The sequence below is a fragment of the Pongo pygmaeus genome, chromosome 8, assembly GCF_028885625.2.
Source record: "Pongo pygmaeus isolate AG05252 chromosome 8, NHGRI_mPonPyg2-v2.0_pri, whole genome shotgun sequence".
NCBI lineage: Eukaryota > Metazoa > Chordata > Mammalia > Primates > Hominidae > Pongo > Pongo pygmaeus.
Window position 1 is genome coordinate 128207697 of NC_072381.2, and position 12502 is coordinate 128220198.

At 42.9% G+C, this 12502-nt stretch overlaps 1 protein-coding gene across 1 annotated transcript in view; it reads left to right on the forward strand.

Annotated features, from left to right (window-relative positions):
* The window catches only part of LOC129045091 (deleted in malignant brain tumors 1 protein), a 42185-nt gene that overhangs the window by 22631 nt on the left and 7052 nt on the right, over positions 1–12502 (forward strand). Inside the window, exons 16-23 of the mRNA XM_054503340.1 lie at positions 767–796; positions 2836–2877; positions 4328–4360; positions 5935–5967; positions 6125–6163; positions 6343–6381; positions 7042–7080; positions 11548–11859. Of these exons, the coding sequence (XP_054359315.1) occupies positions 767–796; positions 2836–2877; positions 4328–4360; positions 5935–5967; positions 6125–6163; positions 6343–6381; positions 7042–7080; positions 11548–11859 (567 nt within the window). The remainder of the gene's footprint in view (positions 1–766; positions 797–2835; positions 2878–4327; positions 4361–5934; positions 5968–6124; positions 6164–6342; positions 6382–7041; positions 7081–11547; positions 11860–12502) is intronic.

The following is a 12502-nucleotide window of genomic DNA, read 5'->3' on the forward strand; positions in this document are numbered from 1 at the left end:
CTGTGGTTTGAGATAATTTCCTTTAAAAAAAAAATCAGCCCAGTTTGTGCATTATCTATGTTTCTTTCTCTTGCCAAAAAAGTAGAATAGAAAAGGAAATGAAATGTAATATTCACGGCTTAGCTTATCTTAATTTTATAGGACAAAGACTACACTAAAAGGATTGAATTCATCCATTTATTTAACAAATATTTATTGAGCACTTCATATGTGCCAGGCACAATTCTAGGTGCTGAGGATGTAGCAATGAACACAACAGACAATCCTGCCCTCGTGGAGCTTGCATTCCAGTGGGAGGGTTAGAGTCATTTGTGCATTTAAACTGTAATGGATAATTAACAAAAGTAAATCAATACTGAATCAAGGGTCATAATATGCTTTATTATGTTAAGGAATCACTTTCCTTTAGTGCGCAGACAACTTAATATTGTGTTATAAAACTAGTTTGGTGAAAATGGGAAATCAACATTAGAAACCTAAAGTCAGAATTAGGAAGGCTCCTAGTACTTTGCCATTCTAGAAACGATGTCCTCTTCAGTGCTTCAGTGAAACAACCTCTGATCCATCCCAGGGGGTTCTCACAACCAATGGGTGTTTCTCACTTTCTGCCTTTTGCATCCCTGTCATTCTTTCAGACTCAACAAAGAAACCTTTGTCATTTTAAATTTTACATCTCAAAGTTGTTCTGTATCTAATTTTAATGTATCTGAGGTATAAATTTTTAAAATTAAACAAACCTAAATTCGTGTTTGTTTTACAATTTCAGCATCAGCTACAGAAATAACCACTTCACCTGGTAATTTTAGTTTCTTTCTTGCTTTCTATAAATCAGATATGTGTAGATTGCTTTGCATATGGTTAGGGTTGGAGTTTATATCTCATATAAAATTAAATGTCAGCTCATATCAATGTATAAGGTGCTTATATATTCATTAAATGAAGGAGTACATTGACAGAGATTGTGTGCCTTCCATACATAGCACACAATATGTCTAGTTTGTTTCCTTCCTCTTTGGTGCAACAGCTGGTCTTTGAAATCAAGTTTTAGTGACTGGCTTCAGTTACATCCTCATCAGTGTCCATACATTTGGGTGTCCAGTGAGTCTGGGTTTTTTTTAACCCCCAAACCACAGGACTTCAGATATCTCAGGCAAAACTACTTTAATCTGCATTTTCAGAAAACAATGGAGTACCACATCTCTCAAGTGTGTTCCAGATTACAGTACATTAGTCTATTGATATGCAAATTTTAAAGAAGGATTTACACAGCTAAGTAAGTTAGGGAAATGCCATATCTCTCTCTTGAAGATTCACAGCCTATTAACACGTTAAACTCTCTGACAAACCCTATAGTAAGGCATCTTTAAAAAAAAAACACACACACAGACTTGATTTAATCCAATGATTCTCAAACTTCTTTGACCACTGAAGCCTTTTGAGTGGCAATGCAGCCTCCTCGCAGGATTTGGAGCCAGAGAACCTGGGATTACGTTCTGGCTCCAGCCTTAACCAATTGAGTGACAGCAGTCAAATCTCCTCACCTTTCAGACCCTCAGTTTCTTCATGTGTAGAACAAGAGGATGAAAACAGCCACCTCAGAAGCTTGTCCTGGGGACTGAGTGGTCAGGTCACACTTGTGTAAGAACACAGTGATGGGAGCTTCATAGTCACCTCCTTAGGGATGTATGTGCTGCTGCCTGCCAAGTTCTGGCTTGGCTCCCTAATGTAAGCAACCCATGTGTCCTTTTATAAAATTCCTTCCTCTGGACACTTTGGGGATCATCCTAAGGCTTAAGTTAACCACTGTCTGGCTGAATAAGTGAGTGAAATACCACATCAATTCAAATCAGCTCAACTCAAGTTTTCTCTGAACTGTCCATATTTCCATGGTCCTTATTTCCAAAAATCTCAAAACCTTCTGCCAGGATTGGTACACACTAACCTCTAAGGAAAATCAAACAAGGAAACATGCTGCTCTTTTGGTGATTGGATCTGTGAAAATTGCCCACCAGTTGTTTTAGGCGAGAACAAGTCATATGGCATCATCACAGTGTAACATTTTTCTAAAAGTTGGAAGAAACCTTAGAGATTGCTCAGACTGGAAGTCACAAGTGGGCAGTTTTGGCCTGCCATGTGTTTGGATGCAGACAACTCAGTTTTACCTATGCATGTTTACATTATTTTTAATCCCACCTCTTAATAATGGAAGATACCCTACAAAAATCCAGATTTCCAGCTTTGATTGAAAAATCTGAGAATGGTCAACATGAATTTCAGCAGGGCACCAATTGGTTGGGGCCGAGCAGGAAATGACTGCCTCCTTTATATGGCATATGCTCTCTCTCCCATTTCCTCCTGGCCCCCATACATATGTAAGTCTATAGACATCTCCATTTGCATGCTTGGTGCTTCTCAAACCTTAATGTGTACATAGCTATCATGAAGATCTTGTTAAAATACAGATACTGGTTCTAGTGCATCCTGAGAGCCCATATTTCTAACAAGGTGATACAGATGCTACTCCTCCACGGACTAGCCCTTCAGATGTAGTAGCTGAAGCTCAGAGATGCAAAGGAGCTTGTCCAAGGTCACATACTCTGTTCCACAAAGACTAGAGACTAGAAACCAAGTCTCTTGAGTCCTAGCCCCATGACCCACCTGCTCCATTATTAATCCTCTTAGCTTAATAAACAGAGAATAGGAGAATGAAACAGGAAAACGGCTGGGGCATAATTTGTAAAAAGGGTAATTTTAAAGAATTCTTTACCAATGAACTTGATTGACAAGGATGGCATTTAGCTATAATTTTCTCTTAACTTTTGCTTGTCTTGACAGTTCCTGCTTCAATTTCAGCCACAGATTTGGCCCTTACACCTGGTAACAAGTTTTTTCCTAGTATGTCCCTTATTACCTATATTAGGGATATTGCTATGTTGAAATTTACCTAGCTAGTACAATTATACCACTATTTGTCCAGGAGTCACTTGGCTAAATTAATCCCTTGGAAAATAGACTAGAACCAGAAATAGACAAAGAGTGCCTCATGCGGCCAAACTGAGATCTAGCATTCAAGCTCAAGTGTTCGAATACCCACAGAGATATACCACAGAGCCTGTTACTCAGAGCCTGTTCTTACTTTCTACACACTCATAACAGCTGGCTATCTGGTCTCCCTGCTGACTATATATTAGTAGAGACAACAGGCTAGGGAGGGAGTGCAGGGTGCTAGGAGGTATAGACCTAATAGAGAAGCTACATTGGCAATGGCAGGAAGTGCTAGCAGATGCTCTGATAGCCATAGAAGGGTTAAAAAAAAAAAAAAAACATTCAGTGTCACTTTCTAAATGGAGCAAAAATGCCCACTTATCTCAACATCCTTCGAAAGAGCTCTGTATTGAATCCTGGAACAACAATGATACTCTTCCTAATGAGTCCAAAGTCATGCAGGTTCAAGTATAATCAGTATTTTTTATTTAAAAGAACAGGGAAGTATGTTTCAGTTCAGGAAGGATTTAATTTATAACCGTGCATGTTTTTAATTCAGGAAGATGGGAATTTGAGAGGGTGGAAAACAACTAGTCATCATAGGTGAATTTTTCCAACAACAAAGCCTCCTAGTAAATGAGACCAAAGTAAAGGCAGAACTGTGTATAATCAGAAAATGAATAAAAATTTTCTGATCAATTGACTAACATTTCTGCTCATATTTCATATTCACGCATAACTTCCACTTCAGAAGAAGTAACTCCTTCACCTGGTAATGCCCTCTGCCCACTGCACTACAAATGTATGCAAATTGGACACCAAGATCATCTCTGTCCACCACTGGGGCCAAGGCTAGGCAGGCTTGAGGGTGGTGTGGTGTCAAGTTATCATCGTCTTTGAGCAGGGTGCCTCATCCAGGCCAGACCCTCTGCCTGGCATGAGGTGGTGGTTGGAGGATGGTAAGATAGAGAGAGGACCTTCCTGGCTAGGTCCGATCACCTGCCATGGGCTCTGGTACCATCGTGCATCTCTCCTTCATAGCACTTGCTACAATTGCAATTTTACATTTATTTGTATAATCACTTGACCTCATCTGAATTTCCCATGACACAGTCCTCTCTTTGAGGACAGAAAGAACCGTATGTAGTTTTTTTGGCTGTTTTACTCCAGCCCTGGCACAGTCCCTGGCACAGAGGCGTGGGCAGTCAATATTTGTTAATTAAATAAATGAAGACCATGATTTCCGTGTTCTAGGGACACAGAGAAGAAAACAAATTAACTATGAAACAAAATTTGTCTGCCATTTGGTAGGTTTTGACCAATTACCTTTTCTCACTTCCAGTGTCTTTGAATACTGCTGTAACCACCTCAACAGGTAATTTAAGTGTTATTTTGGGTTCCATCTTGCTTGCTATAATTTTTTTTGTTTGGTTTTCCAGTGAATTGATTAAACAACTTTTTATGTCCTGGTTAAATTCTTTCATTTTTAGTCATCTTTTGAGTTTTTAAATATGTTTATATTAACCTTACTCTTAAAGGCCATCTCTGATCCCCTGATGATCAGTGAATTCTGGGCAGCTCAGCTCAATGCATAAGCCAAGGGAAAAATTTGTTCAACCCATTAGGCCAAGTTGAATCCATGAAGACATTCACTCACTGACTGGTAGTCTAAGGCAGGGGTCCTCAACACCCAGATCACAGACCAGTAGGGCTTTATAGCCTGTTAGGGACTGGGCCGCACAGCAAGAGGTGAATGATGAGCAAATGAGCATTACCACCTGAGCTCTGCCTCCTGCCAGATCAGTGGCAGCATCAGATTCTCACGGGAGCACAACCCTGTTGTGAACTGCAGATATGAGGGATCTAGGTTGAGTGTACCTTATGAAAATCTGACTAATGCCTGATGATCTGAGGCAGAACAGTTTGATCTTGAAACCATCCACCATCCTCCCCACCATCCGTGGAAAATTTGTCTTCCACAAAACCAGTCCCTGGTGTCAAAAAGGTTGGGGACCACTGGTCTAAGGTAATCACCTACTTGAGTCTGCGGAGAGAACTTCTCCTGGAGACCAGCCACCAAGTGGTGTTTCCAGAATGGAAAGAAGTCAAGCCATGGTTTTCCCTGATCTTCCTTGACATTCACCAGCATTCAGTGTGGATGGCCAAGGCAGTAAGGGATGCAGAGTTGACCAAGACAGCAAGTAACTTGCCTCTTATACAACAGATTTGGAGTGATGCTGGTTGGAATTATCTGAGGAGTTTCTAATGTGACTCTGGGTTCGAGAACTTCACAAGTAGAGTGTAGAGGGATTTGTGGGTTTTTTTTTTTTTTTTTTTTTTTTTGGTGAGGGAAGGGGGATAATAAGGAGTGTGGTCTTCCCTGCTCTAGGTGTTGAAGCAAATGAGGTATAAAACATCAGATTCAGCAGCAAAATGTGGTCTTTATTACTGATAAAGCTGGATTGGCAGGAAACAGTACAAAAGACAAATGGACCTGCCACCCCTCCCCACCCTCAGCTAGATCTTGGGACAGCCCACTAGGGAAAGTTCCAGTCTGCAGAGCTGACCCTTTCCTGGGTCACTGCGACCAATCATTTGAAAGGAGGAGAAAGGCTAGGAAAGCAAGTCCCCACTCACAGAATCTGTTAGATTAGCTCCATACCACTGAGAAGCCTGGCCCATGGCTGTGGCCCCCCCAGACAGTCACCTCTACCTCCATGGGAAGAAGTAGCCTATTGGCAAGAGAAATGGAGACCCACAGGAAGGAATGGAGGGGAGGCAGTGGGGGGTCTGGAGATGACTTGCCATGGCTCCTGACTGCAGAGCAGGAGGACAAGCCTGGCAGTCACTGATCCAGGACACCACCTTCCTGTCTCCTGCATCTTGTAGAGGCACGTGTGCCTGACGACATGGTCTTATTGCTCCCTTGTCCTTTGTGTTCACCTGCAGCTTCCATCTCCACTGCCGTGACCTCCACACCAGGTAGAACACTCTGTCTGCTATTCCATCAGTGCCTCTTCTTGGAGACCTGTTTATCCAAATGGAACTCAAAAGTTGTGTCCCCAATATAGCCTCAGTAAAAACAGAAACCCAGGAGTCCCCTCCACTGGTGTATGTCTTTTCTTCCGTTTATCTCTAGAGATCTCTTCAACCTCAGCAGAAGTGACCTTTCCACCTGGTAAAATCTCCTTTGTGGTACTGTTTAAGTTAATGAGACTGGCTTCATATGTGTCATGTTCTATTCAGAAAATGAGCCTCAGTAATGATGATTTTTACTGCAAAGTAAACCTCAATGAAAAGACACAGCTGGCCTTCTTCCACTCATGTTTGTGTCCTGCTCTCTTTGTTAATACACAGATGCATCTTCAACCTCAGCAGAAGCGGACATGCCCTCTGGTAATGTTTTCTGCCTGCAACTTTTTCCCTTTCTCTGTGGCAAATCAACATATATAGGTACTGGCTATTCTGTCTATGGTATGAGCCTCAGTGTAAACAAAAACCCCAGCGTCCTTTTCACAGAAACTGAGGTTCATGTTCTCTTCATCCGTAGACACAGAAGTGGCCCCTGCACCAGGGCACACCTTCTGCTTGCTGTACTGGTCTTGATCAGATGTGCTCACAGGAGGCCAGGGCTGAGGGTTCACTCCTCTCCTGCTTGACCTCTGTGTGTTATGCACTGGTCTTGATCAGATGTGCCCATGGGAGGCCAGGACTGGGGGTCCACACCTCTCCTGCTTGGCCTGTGTGTGTCATTCTCTGGTCTTGATCAGATGTGCCCACGGGAGGCCAGGGCTGGGGGTCCACACCTCTCCTGCTTGGCCTGTGTGTATCATGCACTGGTCTTGATCAGATGTGCTCACGGGAGGCCAGGACTGGGGGTCCACACCTCTCCTGCTTGGCCATGTGTGTCATGTTTCAGATGATGCCTTGACCCAGCAAGCACACCTGAACACACACATGAAAAAACTGGGTTGTGATAGTGTTAGTTCTATCCATCTGCCTTTCTGTTTTCCACCATGTAGTTGGTCAAACTAAAACATTCCTCTGCATTTGCAGATACGACTCCCACTGCAGCTGAAGCCCCTTCTTCACCAGGTATGCTCTCTGCTCCTTGCAACAGCCCTTGTGAGTGGCTTTCTGAGAATGCTCAGCCCAGCAAGAGTTTACACACCCAGAATAAACACTTCTGTTTCCCCAGGGGAGGTCAGGGGAGAAGAGAGGAGAAGTCAGGGGAGGCCACTCAACTCCCCAGAGGATTCCAGGCCACTCCCCTATCACTAGTCATGAAACTGCACGCAGTGAAGATGGACGCTGGGAACAGGATAAATAGGATAAAATAGCTTAAAATCTCAAGTCTAGAGTAGGGATTCCCAAATGCTCATATGTGTGTGAGCCTCATGTGGAACTTGTGAAATGCAAATTCAGTGGCTCCGGGTGGAGCTTTTCTAACAGGCTCCCAGGTGATGCCACTGCTGCCGGTCATGGACCCAGTTGGGGGAGTAAGGTGCTGAACCACCACTCTCGTTTTGGAGGAAAATGAGGCCCAAAGAAGGGAAAGATTTGCCTAAAGTCACAGAGCTAGGGTGAGGCAGAGCCAGGTGTCCTGACTCCTATTCAAAGTCCTTTCTGCTCTCATGCTCTGCTGATGAATCCATCTGTGTGATTCTCTCAAATCCCTATGACATTGACGTCTTCAGTAACAAGGCTCTGCTGCTTTCTTCTATTTTATTTATTTTGTTTTTTTCCCCAAGTCCTGGGTACTTTGAAGACATATGGGGGTAAAATTCAATGAAACCAAAATTCAGCACTTTCTTTTCACTTATGTTTAAGTATGGCCTGCCTGCCTACTTGCCTGCCTGCCTTCCCTCCCTCCCTCCCTCCTTCCTTCCTTCCTTCCTTCTCTCCTTCCATCCTTCCCTCCTTTCTTCCCTCCTTCCTTCCTTTTACTTCCTTTCTTTCTTCCTCTCTCCTTTGCTTTCCTCCTACCTCCATCCCTCATTTCCTCACTTCCTTGCTTCCCACCCACACCATGACTCCACCTTTGTCAGAAGATTCCTCTGCTTGTAATTCTCACTGGCTCTTGACATCACATGAGGCAACCGTTTCTCTGTGGATCTGGTTGATAGTAACTGGGTCAGAAGATTCCTCTGCTTGTAATTCTCACTGGCTCTTGACATCACATGAGGCAACCGTTTCTCTGTGGATCTGGTTGATAGTAACTGGGTCAGAAGATTCCTCTGCTTGTAATTCTCACTGGCTCTTGACATCACATGAGGCAACCGTTTCTCTGTGGATCTGGTTGATAGTAACTGGGTCAGAAGATTCCTCTGCTTGTAATTCTCACTGGCTCTTGACATCACATGAGGCAACCGTTTCTCTGTGGATCTGGTTGATAGTAACCGGGTTGCTTTGGTCACAGATTAGGTGACACTCAGAGGGTTTTACTTCCTTTGTGAAGGCATGACAGTGAAATCACTTCCTGTTTGCTCGGGAAGGGCCACCTTGGAGTGGGAGAAAAAGGTGTGGTGGCCATTAAACCCTTACCTTCCTTCCCCTTCATCCCTAATTAACCACATGGAGCCCGGGTGAATGCGACTCCCACACGTTATGCTCCTGAAAGGCAAAGTGCTTAGAATACATGCTTTGGAGCCTCACGGGCTTGAATTGTGGATAACCTGAGTATGTTATAAAACCCCTGAGTCTCCATTTCCTCATCTCTAAAATAATGACGATACTTAACTAAAATAGTTGTCGTGAGGACCAGAGATGCAAATTATCTGACACATTGTAGACGTTCAAAATAAGAATTGTCAATCTCCCTCGCAAAATGCCAACCTTTCATACTCCAGTTCATGCCTGAATGTGTAAATCCACAAGATCAATGCACAGGGTGGATTTCTACTGCATATCACTTATGAAATAGGCTCGTTTTCATACACTTAGAGTCTACAGTGTAAAATTTCAATGAAGCCAAATTTTAATGCTTTCTCTTCAAGAGAATGGTTTTTTTTTTTGTTTTTTTTGGCAGCCACAGATCTAATTTCAACCATCACCTGGGAACGATCTTATGCCTGTTGCTAGATTAATGCTTCATTTTATTATTTACACTACTATATTATTTCATAAAATCCATTGTTAATTTTTCTATCAGGCTTTCCTCTGTATATGTTACTATGGAATTACCTCTCTCAGATATGAACTTTCTCTTATCTAAAAATGTTTCGGAGGAAACTAACTTGATTTTCTTGGCTTCATTTTCAGCCCCTATAAAAATGTTTTCTACAAAATATTTTTTTAATTCTTCCTTTCAAAATTCAGTATATTTATAAAGCTTTTTTTTCTGACCATTGAATACATTATTTTATAGCTGGAGAATAAACAGGATACAGCACTGCTTATTGCCTTTATTTATTATTTATTTATTTATTTATTTATTTATTTATTTATTTATTTATTTTTGAGATAGGATCTTTCTCTGTTGCCAAGGCTGGAGTGCGGTGGTGCAGTCACTGCAGCCTTGACCTCTTGTGCTCAAGTGATCCTCCCACCTCAGCCTCCCAAGTAGCTAGGAACACAGGTGTGCACCACCCTGCAGCTAATTTTTTTAACTTTTTAAAATACATACTGGACTGCACCATATTGCCCAGGCTGGTCTTGAGCTCCTGGATGCAAGTGGTTCTCCCACCTCAACTTCCCAAAGTGCTGGGATTACAGGTGTGAGCGCAGGCACTTGGCCATTTAATACATTTTGATGGCAAAAACAGTAAAACTTAAAGGATAATATTTCTGCACCCAAACTAAAGTAGGAACTTAAACAATGTATTGGTATCTGAAATTACAGAAAATGTTTGGTTCTTTTTCAGGTTTGAATATAAATATGAATACACATTTTTAAAGTTTTTTTTTCTTATTTACAGTTAAAATTTCAGTTGATGAAAAGATGGTCCCTGTACTTGGTAATTTTTGTTTGTCTCTAAACAAACACTAAAATGATCATAACTCTATTAATACTGTTAGGATCATATTTATTTTTCATTTAACTTCCTTATTCTTTACAGGAAAACTTTATGAGCTTGTAGGTGTGTATGTGCAGACACAGGTGTGTGTGGATACGCATGCACTTTGTGGATTGAAATCCCAAAATTCACTTTCCAAAACCTTACCCAGAAGATATTTACCCTTATTCATAATTCAAACAAGCATGGTTATCTTGCTTCCAATATTATAGCAATAAATAAGATGAGGAGAGTAACCAGCCTAGACCATCCCAAAATTCACTTTCCAAAACCTTACCCAGAAGATATTTACCCTTATTCATAATTCAAACAAGCATGGTTATCTTGCTTCCAATATTATAGCAATAAATAAGATGAGGAGAGTAACCAGCCTAGACCAGCATACTACAGTCACAGAGAAGCAGAAGCCTGTGGTGTTTAACATTCACTAAGCATCTTCTATGTGTCAAACAGAGCAGAAAATTGAAAGATGCAGTCACCACAGACCAATATAAAGGCAAATCATTCTACACGTCTGTGGGCATGATACCACCAACAGAATATAGATTTTATTTTTTATTCTTTTTATTTTTCAAATCAACCTTTTTGAAGTATAATTTCTATACAATAAACTGCATGCATCTGTGAGTTTTGTCTAACATACACAACTGTGTAGCCACTACCACCATCAAGATAGAGAGCATTTCCATCATCCCAGGAAGTTCTCTCATGCCCTTTCTCAGTAAATCTCTCCCACCTTCCCCAGGCAAACACTGATCTGCCTTCCATCACTATAGACTAGGTTTGTTTTTCTAGAATGTCATATAAATGGAATCAAATAGCACGTGCTGTCATATTTCTAACTTCCTTTTCACTTCAAATGTTTTTGAGATTCATAAAGGAACAAACGTGTTGGTCATTTGTGACTTTTTTTTTTTTTTACTGCGCAGTATTATTCCGCCGTGTGCCTACACTGTGATTTACCCCTTCTCCTGCAGATGGGCACCGGGATGATTTCTGGATTTGGGCTGTTGTGGAGGCTTCTGCTATGTCCAAATCTTTCTGTGGACATGCACATTCGTTCATCTTGAGTAAATACCAAATGGAAGCGCTGGGTTGTACAATACAGTTTTTAGAGCGAACATATGAGCTCTTCGCCATCAAGAGTAAAAGTAATTTCATCGGATACATGTTTGATAAGTCAAGGCAGTGCCTCATTTTAGAACAACTGTCTCCTAAAGATTTGGAAGTGTTTTGGTTTTGTGTTTTGCCTGTTTGCTTTGTTTTCTTTGGGTTTTTATATTTTTGCTTGAAGACTAAGTTCTTAGGTACCTGGAAAACTAGGCTTGCCCACAAGGACCATTCCTTGAGGGCTTCAGATAATTAAGGCTTTACTGTATGAGAGAAAGTATGTGTGTGTGTGTGTGTGTGTGTGTGTGTGTGTTAGAGGACAACAAAGCCAGAAACAGTTCGTATTGCAAATAGCAAGTGGCACCCTGCGATCCTGTCCAGGATGGAAACCTGACCTTGAGTTTCTTCTCACCTGATCGCTTCTCTCACCATGCAGAGCCTCCCCTGCGCCTGGCGGGCGGGCGGAGCCGCTGTGAAGGCCGGGTAGAGCTGCAGCACCAGGGCGTGTGGGGCACGGTGTGCGACGACCACTGGAACATCAGGAACGCCCGCGTGGTGTGCCGCCTCCTGGGTTGCGGCCGTGCTCTGGGTGCCCCGGGCCGCGGCCGCTTTGGCCAGGGCACCGGGCCCATCCTGTTGGACGACGTGCGCTGCTCCGGCAACGAGGACGCATTGGAGCGCTGCACCCACTCGGGCTGGGCCCGGCACAACTGCCAGCACCGCGAGGACGCGGGCGTGGTGTGCGCAGGTACCGCGTCCTCTGCCCACCCTGCCTTTCCTCTCCTCACATTCCTGGGGTCCAAATTCACCATCCTGGGGATATCAGGTGCGGCCAGGGTCCCAGATCCTATGCTACCGAGGGCCTGTTGGTTAGGTACCCTTGGTGGTAAACGTTTTAATCATCCAGGCTTAGGGGCGCACTCATCACTTTTGTCCAATTCCAGTTCAGCGCAGTATTAGTTCTGAAATACGGTTAAACGATGATGGGGTCAAAGGAAGGAGTGGCGGTGTAACAAAATGACTAAGGCCGTGGAACTTGCTGCTGTTTGTCTACGATTTGTCCAGTCCCTCTTTCCATCTCGGAGGAGGGCTTCAAGAGCATAGTCCTGGATAAACATTCCTCCTCACCTGGCCCTAACCCTCAGAACTCAGAAAGACACCCCAGGGTGTCCCTGGCTTCTCTGATGTCCCTTTCATCCAAGATTTGGCCTATACCTTTCCTGGAATGTATTTTATCACCGAACATCTGTCTGGGCGTTCTGACTTCAAGAGGTTGACTACCTTCTGTATGGAGCAGTGCTTCTTTATATGTGTCCTAAACTTACCCTAAACCTCAAGGAGTTATGGAATTCTAAGATTTGAAACACAAGTCTGAGCTCACCTTGTCTATT